This window comes from Canis lupus, chromosome 34 (genome assembly GCF_011100685.1).
Source record: "Canis lupus familiaris isolate Mischka breed German Shepherd chromosome 34, alternate assembly UU_Cfam_GSD_1.0, whole genome shotgun sequence".
Lineage (NCBI taxonomy): Eukaryota > Metazoa > Chordata > Mammalia > Carnivora > Canidae > Canis > Canis lupus.
The window spans coordinates 1,089,813-1,114,015 of NC_049255.1; the positions used below are offsets into that span (position 1 = coordinate 1,089,813).

The following is a 24,203-nucleotide window of genomic DNA, read 5'->3' on the forward strand; positions in this document are numbered from 1 at the left end:
CACTTTCCCAAATGAAATCTTAGGCAGAAGACTAAACTATCGGGTAACTATAGATTTGCTTTCGTGGCATTGGAGCTGGGCTCCTGAAATCCTTCCCAACTTTATCCTTGCTTCCTTTAGGGGGCCCTATGATTGAACAAAATTGTTTTTACTCCTCAGAGCATAGTATGAAGACTAGTTTCCAGAGAAGAATCATAAGAGGTTATATGTGAAAGTATTTTTCCATGGTAAAGTTCTCTAAAAGTGTCAGATTTTACTGTTATTATTAATGTACTTAGGTGGAGGGAGATTGAAATCCTTATTTGTGTTCACACAATTAGTTGGTACCAGAACCTAATGAGAAACCAGATTCCCATATGTTCTACTGTGCTTTTCCAGTTCACCCATGTGCTTCCTTCCAATAGATTTTCTTTAACCACATTGATATTCAATTGACTGATTTATCACTTAGAGCACTTGTTTTATTTTTAGCTTCTACTTACATGTTATTGTATTTTTATGCTGTTTTAGATATTCTACTTTTTAAACAACATGCTGTTGAGCGTTTTAAACTTTACTAATGATGTAAGACTTTTTCATTGGGTTTTAGTGGCTTATAATATAAGGGGAAGATCTTACTTAGGCAGTAGATGTCTTAATAAAGAACATAGGCTCTCCATTTTTATCTTTTAGCTGCATAGCAGATATATAGAAGCCTAAAATTAAGCATATTTTATATTTCAATGTAATTGGATGTAATATGTGTGAAAATGACTTAAATGCTGATATATAGAGATAATATTTTTTATTTTTATTATGTGTTAACCTCATCAAGTGCTTTCTATTATTTATGGATAATACTATTTTCTGTATATGCACACATACATATGTATAATATATATCTTATCTATATCTTTGTATATATTCCCACTCCACTTGTGACTATGCAGGTTATGGAGATTTTTGATATGTTCTATTCACAGAGATAGTTGTGTGAATGGTAAATCCCAAAGTTGGGCAGTGCACAACATCCTCAACTGTACATGACCTTGTCAATGTCCCTTCAATGCAGTGTTCCTTCCTCTGGTTGGGGAAAAAGACATGTACATAACCAAGTATAACTGATATGATAAATGCTAGTTATGGTGTAATTTAAGTGTTGTAGGGGCCAGAGGAGGAAGGGAGTAGTTCCTTTAGGGGGTACAGAAATCAATGTAATGAAAGAGTTGACATTACTTGAGGAAATTCCATATGTATATTATGTTAATATTATATTTTTTAGGAATTACAGAGACTAAATTATCTATTAACTCAGAAAATAGGTTATCTCTAATTTTGGGGCTCCTACCTTAGAATGTATGAGGGCAGCTTTCCATAATTTCATTCCTACATCTGTCTGGATTTCTACCCTTATAGTTTTTATTTCTTAAAATTCCACTGTCACAAGTGGGGTTGATATGTGAAGTGGGTGTGAGATAGGTAGACAAGAAGGTCAGAATCTTTTCTAGAGCCTGTGGTATGCTTACAATGATGTCATGCCGACTACCATTCTCCAATTTCAGAGTAAAGTTTTTTTTTTTTTGGTATATTTTTTTTATTGGAGTTCAATTTGCCAACATATAGCATAATACCCAGTGCTCATCCCACCAAGTGCCCCCCTCAGTGCCTGTCACCCAGTCACCCCATCCCCCCACCCACCTCCCTTTACACTACCCCTTGTTCATTTCCCAAAGTCAGGAGTCTCTCATGTTCTGTCTCCCTCTCTCATGTTTCCCACTCATTTTCTCTTCTTTCCCCTTTATTTCCTTTCACTATTTTTTATATTCCCCAAATGAATGAGACCATATAACGTTTGTCCTTCTTTGATTGACTTACTAAACTCAGCATAATACCCTCCAGTTCCATCCATGTCGAAGCAAATGGTGGGTATTTGCGTTTCCAATGGCTGAGGAATATTCCATTGTATACATAGACCACAGCTTCTTTATCCATCATCTTTCGATGGACACCGAGGCTCCTTCCACAGTTTGACCACCGTGGACATTCCTGCTGTGAACATCGGAGTGCAGGTGTCCCAGCATTTCACTGCATCTGTATCTTTGGGGTAAATCCCCAGCAGTGCAGTTGCTGGGTCGTAGGGCAGGTCTATTTTTTACTCTTTGAGGAACCTCCACACAGTTTTCCAGAGTGGCTGCACCAGTTCACATTCCCACCAACAGTGTAAGAGGGTTCCTCTTTCTCCGCATCCTCTCCAACATGTGTTGTTTCCTGCCTTGTTAATTTGCCCCATTCTCACTGGTGTGAGGTGGTATCTCATTGTGGTTTTGATTTGTATTTCCCTGATGGCAAGTGATGCAGAGCATTTTCTCATGTGCTTGTTGGCCATGTCTATGTCTTCCTCTGTGAGATTTCTGTTCATGTCTTTTGCCCATTTCATGATTGGATTGGTTGTTTCTTTGCTGTTGAGTTTAGTAAGTTCTTTATAGATCTTGGAAACTAGCCCTTTATCAGATACGTCATTTGCAAATATCTTCTCCCATTCTGTAGGTTGCCTTTTAGTTTTGTTGACTGTTTCTTTTCCTGTGCAGAAGCTTTTTATCTTGATGAAGTCCCAATAGTTCATTTTTGCTTTTGTTTCCCTTGCCTTCCTAAATGTGTCTTGCAAGAAGTTGCTGTGGCCACATTCAAAAAGGGTCTTGCCTGTGTTCTCCTCTAGGATTTTGATGGAATCTTGTCTCACATTTAGATCTTCCATCCATTTTGAGTTTATCTTTGTATAAGAGACTGGTCTAGTTTGGTTCTTCTGCATGTGGATGTCCAATTTTCCCAGCACCATTTATTGAAGAGACTGTCTTTTTTCCAGTGGATAGTCTTTCCTGCTTTGAAGAATATTAGTTGACCATAGAGTTGAGGGCCCATTTCTGGATTCTCTATTCTGTTCCATTGATCTATGTGTCTGTATTTGTGCCAGTACCACACTATCTTGATGACCACAGCTTTGTAGTACAACCTGAAGTCTGGCATTGTCATGCCCACAGATCTGGTTTTCTTTTTTAATATTCCCTGGCTATATAGGGTCTTTTCTGATTCCACAGAAACCTTTTTTTTTCAAATTTATTTTTTATTGGTGTTCAATTTACTAACCTACAGAATAACACCCAGTGCCCGTCACCCATTCACTCCCACCCCCCGCCCTCCTCCCCTTCTACCACCCCTAGTTCGTTTCCCAGAGTTAGCAGTCTTTATGTTCTGTCTCCCTTTCTGATATTTCCCACACATTTCTTCTCCCTTTCCTTATATTCCCTTTCACTATTATTTATATTCCCCAAATGAATGAGAACATATAATGTTTGTCCTTCTCCGACTGACTTACTTCACTCAGCATAATACCCTCCAGTTCCATCCACGTTGAAGCAAATGGTGGGTATTTGTCATTTCTAATAGCTAGGTAATATTCCATTGTATACATAAACCACATCTTCTTTATCCATTCATCTTTCGTTGGACACCGAGGCTCCTTCCACAGTTTGGCTATCGTGGCCATTGCTGCTATAAACATCGGGGTACAGGTGTCCCGGCGTTTCATTGCATTTGTATCTTTGGGGTAAATCCCCAACAGTGCAATTGCTGGGTCATAGGGCAGGTATATTTTTAACTCTTAGAGGAACCTCCACACAGTTTTCCAGAGTAGCTGCACCAGTTCACATTCCCACCAACAGTGTAAGAGGGTTCCTCTTTCTCCGCATCCTCTCCAACATGTGTTGTTTCCTGCCTTGTTAATTTGCCCCATTCTCACTGGTGTGAGGTGGTATCTCATTGTGGTTTTGATTTGTATTTCCCTGATGGCAAGTGATGCAGAGCATTTTCTCATGTGCATGTTGGCCATGTCTATGTCTTCCTCTGTGAGATTTCTGTTCATGTCTTTTGCCCATTTCATGATTGGATTGTTTGTTTCTTTGGCATTGAGTTTAATAAGTTCTTTATAGATCTTGGAAACTAGCCCTTTATCTGATACGTCATTTGCAAATATCTTCTCCCATTCTGTAGGTTGTCTTTGAGTTTTGTTGACTGTATCCTTTGCTGTGCAAAAGCTTCTTATCTTGATGAAGTCCCAATAGTTCATTTTTGCTTTTGTTTCTTTTGCCTTCATGGATGTATCTTGCAAGAAGTTACTGTGTACAAAAAGGGTGTTGCCTGTGTTCTCCTCTAGGATTTTGATGGAATCTTGTCTCACATTGAGATCTTTCATCCATTTTGAGTTTATCTTTGTGTATGGTGCAAGAGAGTGGTCTAGTTTCATTCTTCTGCTGTGGATGTCCAATTTTCCCAGCACCATTTATTGAAGAGACTGTCTTTCTTCCAATGGATAGTCTTTCCTCCTTTATCGAATATTAGTTGACCATAAGTTCAGGGTCCACTTCTGGGTTCTCTATTCTGTTCCACTGATCTATGTGTCTGTTTTTGTGCCAGTACCACACTGTCTTGATGACCACAGCTTTGTAGTACAACCTGAAATCTGGCATTGTGATGCCCCCAGATATGGTTTTCTTTTTTAAAATTCCCCTGGCTATTCGGGGTCTTTTCTGATTCCACACAAATCTTAAAATAATTTGTTCTAACTCTCTGAAGAAAGTCCATGGTATTTTGATAGGGATTGCATTAAATGTGTAAATTGCCCTGAGTAGCATTGACATTTTCACAATATTAATTCTTCCAATCCATGAGCATGGACTATTTTTCCATCTCTTTCTGTCTTCCTCAATTTCTTTCAGAAGTGTTCTATAGTTGTTAGGGTATAGATCCTTTATCTGTTTGGTTAGGTTTATTCTTAGGTATCTTACGCTTTTGGGTGCAATTGTAAACGGGATTGACTCCTTAATTTCTCTTTCTTCAGTCTCATTGTTAGTGTATAGAAATGCCACTGACTTCTGGGCATTGATTTTGTATCCTGCCACACTGCCAAATTGCTGTATGAGATCTAGCAATCTTGGGGTGGAGTCTTTTGAATTTTCTACATACAGTATCATGTCATCAGCGAAGAGGGAGAGTTTGAATTCTTCTTTGCCAATTTGAATGCCTTTAATGTCTTTTAGTTGTCTGATTGCTGAGGCTAGGACTTCCAGTACTATGTTGAATAGCAGTGGTGAGAGTGGACATCCTTGTTGTGTTCCTGATCTTAGGGGAAAGGCTGCCAGTGTTTGATATTTGCTGTGGGCTTTTCATAGATGGCTTTTAAGGTGCTGAGGAATGTTCTCTCTCTCTCTCCACTCTGAAGAGTTGTGATCAGGAATGGATGCTGTATTTTGTCAAATGCTTTCTCTGCATCTATTGAGAGGATCATATGGTTCTTGGTTTTTCGCTTGTTGATGTGATCTATCACGTTGATTGTTTTACGAGTGTTGAACCAGCCTTGCATCCCAGGGATAAATCCCACTTGATCATGGTGAATAATCTTCTTAATGTATTATTGGATCCTATTGGCTAGTATCTTATTGAGAATTTTGCATCTGTGTCATCAGGATGTTGGTCTATAATTCTCCTATATGGTGGCATCTTTGTCTGGTTTTGGAATTAAGGTGATGCTGTCCTCATAGAACGAGTTTGGAAGTACTCCATCTCTTTCTAGCTTTCAGAACAGCTTTGGTAGAATAGGTATTGTTCTTCTTTAAACGTTTGATAGAATTCCCCCGGGAAGCCATTGGCCCTGGACTTTGTGTCTTGGGAGGTTTTGGATGACTGCTTCAGTTTCCTCCTTGGTAATTGATCTGTTCAGGTTTTTTATTTCTTCCTGTTCCAGTTTTGATAGTTTGTGGTTTTCCAGAAATGCGTCCATTTTTTCTAGATTGCCTAATTTATTGGCATATAGCTGCTCATAATATGTTTTTAAAATCGTTTGTATTTTCTGGTGTTGGTGGTGATCTCTCCTTTTTCATTCATGATTATATTAATTTGAGTCTTTTCTCTTTTGCTTTTAATAAGGCTGGCTAATGGTTTATCTCTCTTATTAATTCTTTCAAAGAACCAACTCCTGGTTTTGTTGATCTGTTCCACAGTTCTTCTGGTCTCAATTTCGTTGAGTTCTGCTCATATCTTTATTAACTCTCTTCTGCTTGGTGTAGGTTTTATTCGCTGTTCTTTCTACAGTTCCTTTAGGTGTGAGGTTAGCTTGTGTATTTGAGTTTTTTCCAAATTTTGAGGGATGCTTGTATTGCGATGTATTTCCCCCTGAGGACTGCTTTTGCTGTATCCCAAAGATTTTGAAGGGTTGTATCTTCATTTTCATTAGTTTGCATGAATCTTTTTAATTCTTCTCTAATTTCCTGGTTGACCCTTTCATCTTTAAGCAGGATGCTCTTTAACCTCCACATGCTTGAGTTCCTTCAAACTTCTTCTTGTGATTTAGTTCTAGTTTCAAAGCATTATGGTCTGAAAATATGCAAGGGACAATCCCAACCTTTTGGTATCAGTTGAGACCACCAGTATGTGGTCTATTCTGAGGAAAGTTCTATGTGCACTTGAGAAGAATGTATTCAGTTGTGTTTGGATGTAAAGTTCTGTAAATATCTGTGAAATCCATCTGGTCCAGTGTATCATTTAAAACTCTTGTTTCTTTGGAGATGTTGTGCTTAGAAGATCTGTCATTTGCAGAAGCGCCGTGTTGAAGTCTCCTACTACTGGTGTATTATTATCTAGTATATATTTACTTTGGTTATTAATTGATTGATATACTTGGCAGCTCCCACATTAGGAGCATAAATATTCATGATTGTTAGGTCCTCTTGTTGGATAGATCCTTTAAGTATGATATAGTGTCCCTCTTCATCTCTTACTACAGTCTTTGGGATAAACTTTAATTTATCTGATATAAGGATTGCTACCCCTGCTTTCTTTTGAGGATCATTTGAATGGCAAATGGTTCTCCACCCTTTCATTTTCAGGCTGTAGGTGTCCTTAGATCTAAAATGAGTCTCTTGTAGACAGCAAATAGGTGGGTCTTGCTTTTTATCCAATCTGAAACCCTGTGTCTTTTGATGAGATCATTAAGCTCCTTCACGTTCAGAGTTACTATTGAAAGATATGAATTTAGCGTCATCAGAATACCTATTCAGTCCCTTTTTTTTTTGTGGATTATTTCTTTGGTCTTCCTCTTTCACTTACATGGTCCTCCTGAATATTTCTTGCAGAGCTGGCTTGGTGGTCACATATTCTTTCAATTTCTGCCTATCTTGGAAGCTCTTTCTCTCTCCTTCTATTCTGAATGAGAGCCTCGCTGGATAAAGTATTCTTGGTTGCATGTTCTTCTCATTTAGGACCCTGAATATATCCTGCCAGCCCTTTCTGGCCTGCCAGGTCTCTGTGGAGAGGTCTGCTGTTAATCTGATATTTCTCCCCATATAAGTTAGGGATCTCTTGTCTATTGCTGCTTTAAGGATTTTCTTTTTATCTTTGGAATTTGTAAGTTTCACTATTAAATGTCGAGTTGTTGAACGGTTTTTATTGATTTTAGTGGGGGACCTCTCTATCTCCTGGATCTGAATGCCTGTTTCCCTCCCCAAGTTAGGGAAGTTCTCAGCTATGATTTGTTCAAATATGCTTTCTGGTCCTCGGTCCCTTTCAGCGCCCTCTGGAACCCCAATTGCATGTAGATTTTTCCTTCTGAGGTTGTCATTTATTTCCTTAACCTTTCCTCATGGTCTTTTAATTGTTTTTCTCTTTTTTACTCGGCTTCCTTCTTTGCCATCATCTTGTCTTCTATGTTGCTCATTCTTTTTTCTACCTCATTAACCCTCAAGGTTAGGACCTCCAGTTTGGATTCCATCTCATTTAATTGATTTTTAATTTCAGCCTGATTAGATCTAAATTCTGCAGTCATGAAGTCTCTTGAATCCTTTATGCTTTTTTTTCCAGAGCCACCAGTAGCTTTATAATTGTGCTTCTGAATTGGCTTTCTGACATTGAATTGTAACCAAATTCTGTAACTCTGTGTCAGAGTACTGTTTCTGATTCTTTTGTGGTGAATTCCTCTTTCTAGTCATTTTGCTCTGTGCATAGTGGCTACAAAGGAGTTTTACTGGAAACAGGAAGAAAAAAATAAAAGGAGGGGTACCATTTGGTTCTATACACTGTAAATCTGTCAACTTCCCCTGGAGCTTTCCAGCGCTGCTTGGTCCAGAACTTGCTCTTCCCCTGTCCTCCATGCTGGTCTCTGGGGGAGGGCCTGCTGTGCTGATCCTCAGGTGTGTGCACCTGGGGAGCTCTCCCCGCTCCCCTCCCCCCCCCCCCGCCGGGTGCCGGCTCAGTGGGAGCTGCTGACCCTGTGAGGCCTCTGTCCCCTGGGGCCCCGTCCCTCCCCGGTGCAGGGTGACACCAGGAGGAACACCACCACCAGCAGTGGCCAGCTCTCTCACCCTGGAGTCAGCTCCCCCAGTAACCACTGCAGCTCCCAGTCGGCGCTGGCCTAGGTGCTAACAGGGCACGGGGCGCTGACCTGCACAGCTGGGGACGCCTGGCGGGGGGAGCGTCCTGGCTGTCCTGAGCCCTCCCCACCCCTGCCCATCCTCAGGGGAGCGCAGGATCATGGGCTGTGTCCCGGCGCCCTGGGATCGGGGCCTGCTCCGCTGGACCCAAGCTCCCAGGAACGGGGCTCTGAAGGCAGCAGGGCGCAGCACCTCCTGCTCGAGCCGCCACCTGAGCTTCTCCTGAGGCCCTGCTGGGCGTGCTCCAGCCTTTTCTCGAGCTTGGCTCTTAGGTTGAGTTTGTAGGTTTTCAGGATGATTTGAACATAATCCAGGTTTGTTGGTGCGGCCGGGTGAGTTGGGGACCCTACTCATCTGCCAGCCCCCTCCCACCGCCCCCAGAGTAGAGTTTTTGTTTATCCTCAGAGACCAGCATAAATCAGGTCCCAGCTAGAGACTTCAATTTTATTCATCAATAGCTGAGTTGAGAGAAGCGACATTTATGGAGGATCATTCATCTGACTCAATATTTGACAAATTGTGTTTGGCCGCTGCTAATTGTGAGAGGTTTTTTGGCTCAGAAATGGCTACTCTAGGAATATGTAAATAAGGATCTGGTAATGAACATTAGCCTGTGAGCTGAGCATCACTTTATGGTGTGTGTTTTATTGTTAACTGAATATGAGTGAATTAAGACCATGAGGAGCCAGAACAGAGAGACTAAGGAGTACTTACGGGTGAGGCTGGAGGTGTAAGCAGGGACACCATGGAGTTCCTCAGATGTCCTGGAGAACCAGGGGTGTTGTACAGGGTCGCACTGCCCCTTCAGAAGGCTCATTCTGGCTGCAGAGTGGAGGGCAAGATGGGAGAGACACAGGGGTCATCAGAGAGACCTGGGAGGGGAGGGCGGTTAGGCTGCACCAAGTAACACAAGGCAGAATGGAAGCAGCATGAAGATGGATTCACATTGCGATCAGGGAGCAGAACTGATGTTGGCTTAGTAGATGTAGTTTGAAGAAGGAACAGAAGAGAGAGAAGGTAAATGACTTGGGCACCCAGTCCCCCGCGTATCAAGTATTTACAAATAAGTACACTGTGCCAGATACCTTTCTAGATACTGACAATGCAGTGATGAGCAAGATAAAGAAGGCACCTTCTCTCTTTACCTTCTAATGGGGAGACAGGCAATACTCAGATAAACAAATATACCTGTTTTTGTTAACTGGACTGTGATTATGTCACCCAAACAGTGGTTGGTGGTCTCCCCTAGATGAAGGAGATCAGAGAGAGTGTGGGTGGTGGAACATGACAAAGATGATTGTTAGTTCACTAGAGCATTTTTTTTAGGGGGGAGACAAAAAATCGTAGATAAAATTGTAACACACAGTATAGACTAGACAGTGTATATGATTTTTTAACAAGTTTACCAGGACTGCCTGGAGGAAGCAGAGGTGGGGGGTAGTGGCACACATTTTAAGAGGTTGTGACATTAATCCCCATGAGAAAGACAAATAACTATCCTCGGGCGTAAAATTGATTTTTCAGGGAGGAGGAGATATATTGAATAGCAATATTGAAATTATAAAAGAAAGGATGTATCGATGTTGGATGGGGGAATTTTGGATGGGGCAGTTGGGCCATGGGTGCCATTCCCTGAAATGTGGAGAGGGTGCAGACTTTGGGGCAAGAGGTGTTTATGTCTAGATATGTTGATTTGTGATGCTATGGACTTCACGTGGGGAAGTCCTGCTGGAGAGACCAGTCATGTATATGGTTTTCCCGAACATTTCCCAATAGCTCTATGATGGAGTAGAACCTGCAGTTATTGTGTTTCAGGGCTTTAGGAGGTTTCTCCAAATTATGCATTAGATAATGATTTAATGGGCGGCAATTCTAAAAACTGAAAGGTCTCCACTCCAGGTTCACAAGCTATTTCATTTTACTCCCTCCCTTGTTTTGTTTTTGTCAACTTAGTTCTTTTATGAGATATATAGCTTACTGGTAATTTCCTGTTATTTTGAAAAAAATAGAGTCACAATGACAGGGATGCAAGTGCAGGTATGGGGCTATTATTTATTTTATATTATCCCATCTTATCCACCTATGACCTTTTAGCTCTTAGATGGCCCCTAAGACAGAAAGTCTTCATGTGCCTCATTAATAGACAAGGGAATCTCTGGAAGGCTCTAGCTTGCCATAGGGAGGTATCAGATTATTAATTTCCTTATGCATTTAAATTTATTCAAAAGCAGAGCTAAATGTAGCCTTTTACATTACTTTAAACAGTTTGCTTTTATGTCAGGGGAATAGGAAATTCTTTTTGACATTGTACTGTGGTCATGAGAGATTTATTTTGTAATTGAATGAGTGAGGATATATTTATATATCTTTATATTTGGAAATAATGAAAAAAATTCATGTATCTTGCCATTATTCATTAGAATGGTGATGGAAAATTACAACTTGAAATTATCAACTGTGAGATTTCCAAAGACAAATATATATATTTTTGTTTATATGTTGGCCTTATTTTGTGGTTGTATCTTGGATTACTAAAGTCATTTTAGACTGATTGCTCTTTATCATGAAATAACTAAGCTTCTTTGGATAGGAGAATCCATTTTATTGCAATATACCTCTGCTTTCTTCTACATTTCATCTTTAACATGACTTAAAATCATGAATTAGTAGATTGCTATAGTGGTAGGAATGGAATGAGGTCTATAAGACTGAGTTTCCAGGATGTGAGAACAGTGAAGCCTTTTTCTCTTGCTCTCTCTCTCTTTCTCTCTCTCTCTTTTTTTTTTTTTTTTTTTTGTGGTCCAACTTTGGTGACTCAGTTCATGCGTTTTGAATGCATGGGTACTCTCATACCATGATCAATAGTCTGGGTCCCTCCTCATGTTCCCCTTACCTCTTCCAACACTCTTTCCATCAGTGAAAAGCTGATGGAAATTTAAATTTAAATTTAAAGAAAATTTAAATTGAGGAATAGTTGACATATAATGTTACATTAGTTTAATCAATTTTAAAATTCTTTTTCATATTCCTAGGAAAGTTTTTTGTTTGTTTGTTTGTCTTAATAGAGCACCGTGTAGTCTTCTTTACCACCTAAGCTGGGCATGGAGAGATGAGAGAGACACACACATTGACATAGTTTGCAGTTTTGTCTCAGGGGATGAGAGGTGATTCACTGGGATTGCATGTGTACCCCAAAGCACTGGATCTGGATTGTGTTTGGCTACAAAAGCCCATTGATAGCCTTATCAATGGAGAACACACAGTCTTCAGGTGGTGGTAGTCTGTGTGGCTCAGAGCACAGACCTAAGAAGCTTCTTAGATAGTAGCCCTTTTTAATTTTGTCCCTGATTTACAGGGAAACTTTCAGAAGGGTTAAATTGTTCTTTAAATAGTGGGACTAGGGGATATAGTGCCATCAATGTAGAAATAATGAGACAAAAATCTGTAGAAATGGAACAAAGAGTTTCATCCCGCTCAAAATGTACAGTAATTAGAATTCCATTTACTCCTAAATTAAAGCAGATTTTCAAAGGTTAACATTATGCAAGATAATATAGGTACTTCATGCCCTGGTTTCCAGAATTAAAAAGAGATTTGGGGTGTTTGTGAGTAATTCCTATCAATTCCGGTGTTCCCAGATTTAAAAAATCATTTATTGTGTCTTAGAGGATGATCTTTGACATCAATCAATGTCAGAAAGATCAATGATCTTTCTGTTGGCTTTCTTGTTTCACAGAGAACAATAGAGAGCTATGTGGATAAACGCATGGGTACAACATATGGCCCTCCTGCAGGAAAGAAGATGACTATTTTTATTGATGATATAAATATGCCAATAATCAATGAGTGGGGAGATCAGGTATATTGATCCTATTGTGCACTTCATTTCAATTCAACATTGATTTACTCTCTGATGAGTGAATATTTTTTCACTTTTTTAATATGTAGTTTCTCAATTCCAACGAAGTCCATTATTGAGAACACTCAAGGATTAATTTCTGGGATGTAATGGAGTGACCTTTTAATTCTGAAGGTTGTCTTTCTTAGGTTACCAATGAGATAGTACGACAGCTGATGGAACAGAATGGATTTTATAACCTAGAGAAGCCTGGGGAATTTACCAGCATCGTGGACGTCCAGTTTTTGGCAGCCATGATCCATCCTGGGGGTGGACGCAATGATATACCACAAAGACTCAAGAGGCAGTTCTCTATATTTAACTGTACATTGCCTTCTGATGCTTCCATGGACAAGATCTTTGGTAAAATGGTGTCAGTGGGGCTTGGGTAGGAAAGAATACCTGCTTGCATTCCAATGAGAAAATATCCACCCGGAAATCAAATAGAAGGGGCACTGGGTGACTCCTTAGTCTTTTACCCTCACCACTCTCAAGTTGTGTTTATATCAGGAATTTGCTTCTATAAGGATTTATTATATATAAAAATATATAATGTTTTATATTGGCACCTGAATTTATATTGACAGATCTTTTAGTACCTTTATTTTTCTTAAAGTAACTGTTGCTAGCTTCTTAAGCAAGGAGGTTAAACATTAAATGAACAGGGAGATGATGAGAGTGTTTCCTTATGGATATACCTCTAGAGGTCTGGATTGATAGAATACCATGCCAAAAGTTTATGTAGCTGATACTTTAATCAAGCCACATAATGATTTTGGCCAAAGAAATAATTTTACCTATAGCAGCGATTAGCCAGAGTCTGATCTTCAGGGCAATTTACAGGATTGTAATAAATTATTGATTGATTAAATATGTAGCATTTCAGAAATAATATCATTTAGGAAACACTAGCCCAGCAGATAACTATGATCACTTGAGTATTGAAGGAGTTTATAGTTGATTTTGTAGTTACTCTTTGCAGAGAAAGAGTGTAAAGTTATGTACGCATTGTGTTAAGTATTCATTTACCATTTCTGAAACTGCTGAGAGAAAACTCATTAGAGGATTATCCTAATTAATTTCTGGCAGACTAAAATGTCATCTCACCACCCTGGGCTAGTGGAATATGACAGTATTTGCCTTTGATGGTGGCAGTGGGCAGAAGTTTTGAAGCCAAATGATATGTGAATGATCTAAACCTGCGAAAAGTACAATGGACCAGAAAAAATGACTATTATCAATTTTAATTATTCTTTTTTTGCCCGGAAAGTTTTACATATAAAGTAAATTAAAGTATTTTATAATGCATGGAGAGGCAACAACAGAATGAAGAAATCTTAAGGGTTTGTGACACCTCCCTTTTGGTTATATCTTTATAAGGCAACTTTATATATTTCACGTTCACCCACTTAATATTATTGGGTTTGTTCAGCTAGAGCTTTGAGTAGTAAAAAGTTGATCAACTTTTTAGTATTCAAATACTAACTTACTTGAACCTGTACCTATTTTTTAGATTTAAAAAAATAAGGGAACATTAATATAAATTTCTTTGGTATGTTGCCATCTAATAAATGTGTATAATATTTGTGCAAACTATGTTATAATAGTTTTCATTTAATTTCACTGACTTGAACCATCACTCAAAACCTTACGACTTTTTTCCTCTTTCAGGTGTTATTGGGAGAGGCTACTACTGTTCTCAGAGGGGTTTCTCAGAAGAAGTGAGAGATTCAGTGATGAAACTCATCCCTCTGACACGCCGACTGTGGCAGATGACCAAGATTAAAATGCTTCCTACACCTGCAAAATTCCATTACATATTTAACCTTCGAGATCTTTCCAGGATCTGGCAGGGCATGCTGAACACCACCTCAGAGGTTATCAAAGATTCAGATGTAAGTGATGTGTGAGGGGAAACAAATGGCTTTGTTATTTATTCTATGCCCTAAATATTATTCATAATGTAATTCTTAGTGGAATGATGAAATATTTTGGGATGTTTTAGCATGGATATTCTTTTTTTTGCTGCTTTTCAACTAACATAAGTAAGGGAAAAGTATGAAGTATGTCAGAAAATTTCTTTTAAAAATTCCAAATAAATTCATGTTTAAGGAAATAGTATACACAGTTATTTTCTAATGAATGGAATAAAAGAAACAATTGATCTTATGTTCCCATTATAAGATATTTTCCTCATACTAAGTAATGGGAAGAATCACTATTGATTTTATTATCTAATAGTTTTCATATTTTAAACTTGAGATTTTAACTTTAAAAAAGTAATGTCTTTATAAACATTCAAAATTGAAGAGACCATTTTATTGCTAATCATCCTCAACTTTCTAAGTAACTGGATGCACTAAAAGAATTACATATATTGGTATAATTGAAAAGAGGGCAGAAAAGTGAAAAGTTCATTTGGCTGAAAAATGAGCATCTGTACACACACTTGAATATAACAGTTCCTAGTGTTAAAAGAATTCCCTTCAAACTGGATTATGGAAAAATCCAGTATGTTTTTTCTCCCAAAGCATGGCCCCTGTGCTCTGGATTCGGTAACATTGGCTTCTCTTGTAGGTTTTTATGGAAGTGAGGAGGTAAGTAAGTAGGGATGTGTCCACATAACCAGAGAGGGACAGTTGAGGTATCCACCAGACTATCATGAGGCATATCAAATAGTGACTATAAAAAAACCCCCAACTTTGCCCCAAAAGTAGGTAACCACACTGGCTGACTCCAAGACAAGACATTTTGGGGAAAACTCACTCTCCTTGTGACAGACAACAGAGAGCCATTTTAGCAGCAAGGAACATTTTATCTTCATTTTCCCCCACAAATTTGTTGACAAATTAATGTCAAGGCAGAATGCATGTCTCCAATATTATTTTTTTGAGTGGCCACTTTTTGATGCTTTCTTTAAATCACCATGAATAGTTCTAGCAATTGGTGTTATAATGAAGTCTGTCTTAATTAACTGAATCATTGAATTTGTTTTTACTAAATTCCTTTTATGTTTTGGTAACCAAATAGCATTTTATCATTAGCAATCAAATGGCTTAAAAAGCTCCTAACATGCAAAATGATAGCAAGTGAAGAAATTTCCACCAGTCTTTCAAATCAAGTGAGCTTGCTATACACACAGGTATATTGAGCAATTAATTTCTTCAACTTCCAGTTAACTTTGCACCTTGGATTATGTAGACTAGCTGATTGCTTTGTTCAGATAATGCAGATTTTTGCCACAAATTTCCTTCACATTGTGCAAAGTAAATATACCTTTGTAATATCTCAGTTGTATACATGAGAATTATTTATATACTACATTGTATATTATGCTCTGGCCACGTGAATGTAGATGTCTTATCCAAGCAGATTAATTTTTCACAGACTTAAGGTGTTTATGTAGACTATTACCTTGTTGGTTCATCAGAGTGGTTTTAGTCATTCGTCTATGGACATTTTCGTTTTAAAGACTGAAAATGAATAGACACTACTCTCTATCTGATATACTTGCATGAGACCAATCTGAAATGAAGTTAAGTATGTTTTTACCTCAAGTTTTTAAAATGTAGCATCTTAGATCAGGAAGGATGGTACTCTCTAATTTTGCCAACTTGATTCTCAACTGTGGCAAATAGAAACGAATAACACATTTTAATTATGTTTTTGACAGGAACTGTTAAGGCTATGGAAGCATGAGTGTAAACGTGTGATAGCTGATCGTTTCACAGTGCCCAACGATGTGATCTGGTTTGATAAGGCTTTAGTAAGTTTGGTGGAGGAGGAGTTTGGTGAAGAGAAGAAACTCTTGGTGGATTGTGGAACTGATGCTTATTTTGTGGATTTCTTAAGGGATGTGCCTGAAGCTACAGGTAAACTGTTGAGCAGAATTTGAAATTCCCCAAAAGGAAACCTAAAGACAGAAGGCTCAGTTTAGGGAGGTTGAATTTCTGTCTAGTAAACTTCACAGAAACAAGCTGGGGACATAGTAGGTGCTCAGTGAATATAGACTGAGTGGCTACCCATGGAGTTCAGAGATTAATGATTTTTTATGCATATTATTCTTGCATATTAAGATAGATTTGGGATGCAGGACGTGATAGAAGAAAGAGTCCAGGACTTCTAGCTGTCACACAGTGGTAGTTTGAGGAGAGAATCTACCACATAAAAGCTGGGCAACTCTGAACTTTCTTGAACCTCATTCTCCTCATTTATGAAAATGGAAATATTAATATGTGCATTATGGGGCAGTATAGGGAATAAATGAAATATTAACTGTAGCACTCTACAGTTGTCTACTCTTGGCAGTCTGCCAAATGAAAGGTAGCAAAAATAATGGTGATGATGATTATTTGAGTCATCCTGAGTGTTAAAAATAGGAAAACCTTAGATCTCTGAGAAGGCCATTGAATATAATTGGAAAGAGATGGGTGATGTGGATGCAAGCTTTCGTGGTTATGGTTCTATGAAAAAAGAAGACATATATTGCTTTTCTTCTTATGAAAAGAAGTAGTACTCCAATTACTATTTTTCCCTCAGAAATAACTGAGCTTAAGAAGAATATTTTCTTTTATTTAATTATATCTAAATTTAATTCTGAGGGTGAATTTTAAGTTAATTTCCATATTTAAAAAGGCATATTTAAATACATGCAATTTATATCTACTAAATGGTTGAAAATGACCACACGGCTTCTTTTTCAATTTGATAAGGATGTATATGATCTATCAAAAATTTCTGAGCAGTAGTTGCAAAAGGAGGTTTACTGCTGGCTATGCAGTTGGAGGGATCCTTCAACAGAAAGAAGCTGACACATTTTATTTTAAATGAGGTCACATGCATACAAAAATCCTGTAAGTGTAAGAGCATTTAAAATTAGAATTTATGTATCTCATTTACTCTAATTCAGAAGGATAAATAATTAGAATTTATGTGTTTTATTTCCTCTAACTCAGAAGGCTAATAATTAGATTATGGTTTTCAAGGAGCAAGACATAACTGCTGTGTTTTTGCAGGGTGGTTGCATTGGAGGTGAACACATAACCTTGTTTATTTTTTTTTTTTTTTAAACTTCAAAGCACTTTGTTTCCCAAAGCTTGAGTTGAACATTTATGAAACAGCGAAGTGACTATTGAAATTCAATTAGTGAGAACTTTGCAAATAAGCCAGTCTTCACGATTATGTTAAATCAGTTTTCTTGCTTTGTCATAAAGAGGTTAATATGCTATTATAGTAGGATAGAGTCAATTGAAAATAATTAGATACTGTTAGATTTGGAAGATCCGCTCACTCATCTAGTATTTAGTGAATTTCTAAGTTGTTATTGGCATATTCGACTCACATGTCATTTTTTTTCCAGTTACTAATGTTAACTGATAGTAAACTTCTACATGCCCAGTTTGGCATTATGCTTTATAGTCAAAGATGGAAAAGTGTTGGGGCAGCCTGGGTGGCTCAGTGGTTTAGTGCTGCCTTCAGCCCAGGGTGTGACCCTGGAGACCCAGGATCGAGTCCCATGTCGGGCTCCCTGCATGTGTCTCTGCCTGTCTCTCTCTGTGTCTCTGATGAATAAATAAATAAAATCTTAAAAAAAAAGATGGGAAAGTGTTAAGTTGGTATAATGTGTGTTTCTAATTTTTAAAAAAAGTATATTGATTTTAATATATCTTTTTTCAGTAACACAATTCAGTATGTTTATTTAGGAAATCATAAATAAGCTTTTAAAATGTAGTATCTTAGATCAGGAAGGATGCTGCTCTCTAATTTTGTCAACTTAATTCTCAACTACCTCCATTCTCTGAAATTCACTTCTGTCTTCACCATTAACCTGAAATCCTGATTCATAAGTATTTCCTGAGCAAGTGCAATGACTTTTTCCTTTTTTTCTTATTGAAAAATCTTAAGTCTTGACCTCTCTAGATGATTTTGACATTAAATCCCTCTTTTGACCTTCATTTTGACCATTAAGAAGGTTCCTAGAAATGCATCCAGTTATGGATTTGGATTAAATTTAATTTATATGGCATTATTTAGAATTGGCTCTTTCTAGACAGGAAAGAACTAGGACTGGGTAGGATAACAAAAATTCCAATGTTTTTATTATTGTTTGCTTTCTTTTTTTATGATTTATTTATTTATTTTGAGAGAGACAGAGTACATGTGAGTGGGGCAAGGGGCAGAGGCAGAAGGAGAGAATCTCAAGCAGACTCCCTGTTAAGCCTAGAGCCCACCTGGGGCTCGATCCCATGACCCTAAGATCATGGCCCAAGCTGAAATCAAGAGTCACCACCAGGGGCGGCCTCTGCTTTCTTTTCTAAAAATATGTAATATGGCATTTGGATGAACAGTGGTGTTATTAAGTGTTAAATTGTCAAGCTATGAGTATATTAATTTAGGTTGAATGAACTAGTAAAGCCCAGCAATTTGAAGAAGCTTTATTTATTCTTTTCCCCCCAATCCCAGGTGAAACATCCGAGGAGGCTGATGCTGAAATGCCTAAAATTTATGAGGCAGTTGAATCTTTTGATCACCTAAGGGAGCGTTTGAATATGTTCCTGCAGCTATATAATGAGAGCATCCGTGGCACTGGCATGGATTTGGTATTCTTTGAGGATGCCATGGTTCACTTAGTCAAGGTCAGTGGCCATACCCAGTGACACTACCCCAAAGTGACAGATACTTGGCTTCACACCAGAATTTTTTTTCCCTTCTCTTTCATTTTTATCTCCTGGAAGAGTATTCAGTTTGAAAATAAACTCAGTGCTATATTCCAATTTAATTTCTAAACTGAATGCAACATGTCACACCTATAGGTTGAAAATCAGCCTGAATATCAGAGCATGGGTACTTGAAATGTGTGGTGTAATTTTATTCAGTGTTGCTGTACAGCTTCCAGCTCAGTGTTTTCACCACATAGAATGAATGTAGTTGACATCTGAGTTCAAAGCACAGGCAAAAAAGTCTATGCTTATTTTTTGCATTATGTAAAAAAAATAGCGCATAAACTTTGAAGACATTATGCTCAGTGAAAGAAGCCAGTGACAAAAGGATAGATACTGTTATGATTCCACATACCTGAGGTACCTAGTATAGTCAAATTCATAGGTGGAAAGTAGGATGGTGATTGTCAGGGGCTTGGAAATAGGGAGAATGAGGAGTGTTTAATGGTACAGAGTTTCATTTTTGCAAGATGAAGAGTTTTGGAGATGGTTATTGTTGGTGGTTGCACAACAATGTGAAAATCCTGAGTGCCATTGAACTATACACTTAAGGGTTAAGATGGTAAGTTTTATGTTCTATATATTTTACCACACTTAGAAATGATAATTTAAAAAGAATGCATAAACCATTGACTTTGAGCTGGATGAAAATTCTGTTAGCATGAAATCCACCAGCAAAGTACATTTTCCTTTCTACTTTGTCACAGGAGGCATTCCAGTATCTATTCATAGGATAATTGACTCTCAAAGGCTAGAAGTCATTTACTTGATAACTTATGTGACGTAATTTATCTGTGGAGGAAGATAATGCCATTTTAAAATCTGTTGTTGATGTTCTCACTCCATTGATGTCAATTACTTTTCCAGACTACTTACTTTTAGTTAGAAAGAGGACAGCTTGAGGCTGTCTTCCATTACTTAGGTTTAACCTTGAGAAAAAAATCTCCTAATTACAAATTGTCACCTCTCATACTTACTGAATCTAGAGGTCATCTATTCGACCCTCCCTCTGAAAGTAGAAAAGACTGGGGAAGGCTGGAATATGTCAGGGAGAGGGAGGAAGACAGAGAGGCTGTTGTAGTCACGAGTCTCCCCTGCAGAAGGGCATAGAGCTTGGGCATTCTGGATTCCCAGAGACATCTGTACTGAATTGTGAGCACAAATGTTCTTCCAAATAGAAATAATGATAGGGATTCTCTCATATTTCATGATTAAAAGGAAGAAGAAAGAGAAGAAAATAATACCAAAGGCAACTTTACAAGTAACGTCTTTTGGAGACAGAATTTGATTGGCCTATAGGATTTCATAATGGCTCAGATTGAAGATGAGACTATTTATATTAGTCTTATGTTTGAGGAAATTCTCTAGAACTCTCTTGCTTCCATGTTCATGTACAGAGGAATGATGACCATTTCTTCACCATGTGGGGACATGACATTTGAGGCATGACTCAGCATAGGGTCTTTGACTGTTTTCCCTCAATTTCCCTCTCAGCCTCTTGTGTCTGCTCCAAAATTGGCTGAGGAATTCATGACTGGAGTTTTTGAGCTAACATACTGCATTCCTCATGGCCTCTTATGCGGACTCTACTCTCCTGTTTCCTGTGGACGGTACGCCCAAACTGTGTGATGGCGAAATATGTAATCCTATCCTTGAAATATGTAATCTAGTTATAAGACATGACAGAAGCCCAAGAGACAGAATTAAGATGAAAACTGCAGCAAAATGGGAGACCAGACATATTTCTTGGTTTCTTTCTTCATTAAAATGATGATTGTCTTTAAAAACAGAGAGTATGTCTGGGATAGCTCTTTTGCCTCCTTGGTAAAGATTCAAACCATGGTGTGTGGTTTTTGGTGGTCTAGCCCCTGCTAGCACTCCAGCCTGTGGCTTGTGCTCTGTTTAGCATATAATCCAGAAAAATCAGCTACCCATGATGAAACCCACCCTGCTTCCAGAGCACTTCACCAATATGCCTTCCCAGCGGTGCTACGTCGTGTGGAAGTTATCACTGTGTGCGTTTGTCTTCCCTACTGGGCAATAAGCTCTGTGAGTGTGGGCACCCAAATTATTCACCTCAGTATTCATGGATAGAGAATAGGCAGACTTGAGATACTTGATAAATAGGTTTGGAATTCAACCAAGTCCCTAGTGTGGCCCTAAACAACCCTTTGCTGCCTCATCACCTGATATTTCTGTACATAGCACTGAAGTTCCCACGTCCTAGGGATACCTCAAGCCTTTTGTTGATTCTTGGATGTTGTTCATCCCATTTCTTCTTCCTAAAATGTAGCTCAGTGCTTCCTGGTATGCCCCCTTCTTTGTTTGAGAGACTTCTAGTTATCTTTCAAGATCCAGATCACACTCCAGCTCCACACCTAAGACTTGCCTCTACCCAGCAACACTGTTTCCTTTGCAACTGTTCTTACCTGTTTCCACATTGACCATGGAATGTGCATCACCACATTTCTGTTAATAGGTGTCTCTCCTCTACTGGCATGCTCACCTGGCATGTGAGCATAATTAATAGCATTATTAATTTTTAAAATATTTGCTAAAGGAATTGAAAAATGAATGTTTCCATCTCACAATCTGTATAGAATAGTCCCGTTTGAAAGCCTCTTGACTGTGTTTTCTCATTTCATTTGTTTGTGATTACTTTGGAGTTTTTGAGCCCCCTTAAACCTGCCTACTTGTTTGTTCCTGCTCATTTGTTGTATATGGTTTAAGCATTTAACATGTGCTAGAAACTGGGAATGGAAAATTTTAATAATTTAAATAAAATTTAAATTTTAATTTAATATTTTAATTTTAATTAAAATTTTAATTTTAATAGAAATTGAAAATTTCTAGTTTAAGAAAAAGATGTAGGGTGAAGGTACCAATACCTAATTAATTAACAACAATTATTTAAATCCTTAATATATTCACCAATACCAATGAAAGGAAGTGGTTATGACAAAAGCTATATATTTTGAAAAACATTATCCAAGGAAAGATAAAGAAGATTCTAGTGTGGCTTTTGGTAGCTTCTTACCTGTCTTATCTGTGCCTTTGAAGGAATACAAGGGAAATAATATGAATAGACATTGGCAAAAAAATTCTTGCCAGGACTGTTCCTTCCCTGCCTACAACAACATTGGAGATCGCATAGGCAGGATGAGCAGGAGCTTGGAAATATGGGTGCATCACCCACCTATTCCACAGGTTCTCAGATCCACAACAGAGACAAGAAAATGGTCTCCATATCCCAGGCTCACACTAAATTGGGGAGAATAATCTAGAAGCTAAGAGTAGTCCTAACACTTTATTATATCTTGATAAGAAGAAAAAAAAGAATAGTCCCAACAGGGGAATAGCCCCTGCCAGAGGAGGTAATCCTGAGAAAGGATGTTTACTGACACACTGGCAGACTACAGAGCCTGGGTTACCCCAGGAAGCTTCCACCAGCCACAGAGAAGTGACCCTTCTTAGCCCTGTCCCACTCTCTGTCATTAGTCTACAGAAAAGTGAGTATCACAGCAATTCCCCAGGCTCAAACTGCAGTTAGGAGGGAAAGAGAAATCATTATCACGTACGGAGGAGAAAGCATCAAGGAGAATTCTACACTGAATCCCCTCTAGGTGGGGGTTGGAAGCTGGGTGGTATAAGCAGTTCTCAGTAACAATAAAGCTAAAGAAACATGGACTTCTACCACAAGGGGGACTTGAAATAGTCTGGGGCTACTGACTGGCCCACCCATAATCGCTTCTTGGTAGATTCCTTAGGTCTCACTCTCTGTGCCAAATAACAGGAGGGCATTTATGCCTGTTTTGTTCCTCCTCCTCCTTTTCTTCTTTTTAAAAATTCCATCATCTGTGCCACATTTTGGGAAGTGTCTTCTCTTTGATTTTAGCTCTCTGTCATAAAAAAAAAAAAAAACAACAACAACCAAAAAACTCTGTCATTTTTCAAATGGGGAGAGGATATTCTAATCAACTGTGTGTTCTGTCTTGAAATTGCGGTCTCTTTCCTGTCCCACTGCATTAGGTTGGGAACCTAAAAGAAAACCTTCAAATCCCCTTTATTTTTAAAAATATTTTATTTATTTATTCATAAGAAACAGAGAGAGAGAGGCAGAGACATAGACAGAGGGAGACGCAGGCTCCCTGCAGGGAACCTGATGCGAGACTCGATCCCAGGACTGGGATCATACCTTGAGCCAAAGGCAGAGGCTTCACCACTGAGCCACCCAGACATCCCTGTTTCTCTCTTTTAAAACCCAGAGCAGGCCACAGGGGTGGCTTGGTCTGGCTTCTTGGTACTGGTCTCTAATTTCCCAAAGGCATCTCCCAACAATAAACACCAGTCTTTCAGAAATGCCCTCCTTTATCCAGCCAGTATATCTGTCCATTTTGATCCTGAGACACTTACATCTTCCCAAATGCTTATGGTGCATAAACAGGAAAAAATGGAATATTTACACATTGAACACCAATATGTGCCTTTTCCATTCCACATTCTAGATCTCACGTGTCATTGGCACGCCCCGGGGAAATGCCCTCCTGGTTGGAGTGGGTGGATCAGGAAAGCAGAGCCTGACAAGGTTAGCTTCGTTCATTGCTGGCTACACCTCCTTCCAGATCACTCTGACAAGGTAATAAGCTTTTGCTTTAATTAACCTAAAGTGGATTTTGATAGTGGGTTTTCAGAGGCCACTTGAACTTACAAATGCATTTTTCTTATACATAAAGAATCAATCATTTTCCTTCCTAAATGTTGACTTATCATCGTCCCCTTTCAACCTTTATTATAGATGATGAAATTTTCACATTAATAATTTGCTTTTGAAGTACTTCAGCCTCTTATTGTAGTGAATAGCTGCCTCCCTGTTTTTATGTTATACACTATGTATTATGTGTATTCCTCTTGGTATATTTCAGAAGAAATTTATCCCTAGTAAATGTTAATTCAGATTTCAAGAATGTTAATAAACTAGAAAGTAGATGGAAAATTTATATTGATTTGCTCATTCGTTCACTTAGGAATATTTATTGAACACCAACTATATTCAGGCACTGGCTAGGTACTGGAAAGTACATGATGAGCAAAGGGAACTTGGCTCGTGTCATCAAAGAGCTTCCCATAGTC

The 24,203-nt window shown here is 38.4% G+C and overlaps 1 protein-coding gene across 1 annotated transcript in view; it reads left to right on the plus strand.

The window, feature by feature from the left end:
- Positions 1–24,203, plus strand: part of DNAH5 (dynein axonemal heavy chain 5) — a 295,211-nt gene that overhangs the window by 185,543 nt on the left and 85,465 nt on the right. The window contains exons 48-53 of the mRNA XM_038583304.1: positions 12,193–12,315; positions 12,504–12,717; positions 14,026–14,249; positions 16,028–16,226; positions 18,817–18,989; positions 23,579–23,709. Coding sequence (XP_038439232.1) covers positions 12,193–12,315; positions 12,504–12,717; positions 14,026–14,249; positions 16,028–16,226; positions 18,817–18,989; positions 23,579–23,709 — 1,064 coding nt within the window. The remainder of the gene's footprint in view (positions 1–12,192; positions 12,316–12,503; positions 12,718–14,025; positions 14,250–16,027; positions 16,227–18,816; positions 18,990–23,578; positions 23,710–24,203) is intronic.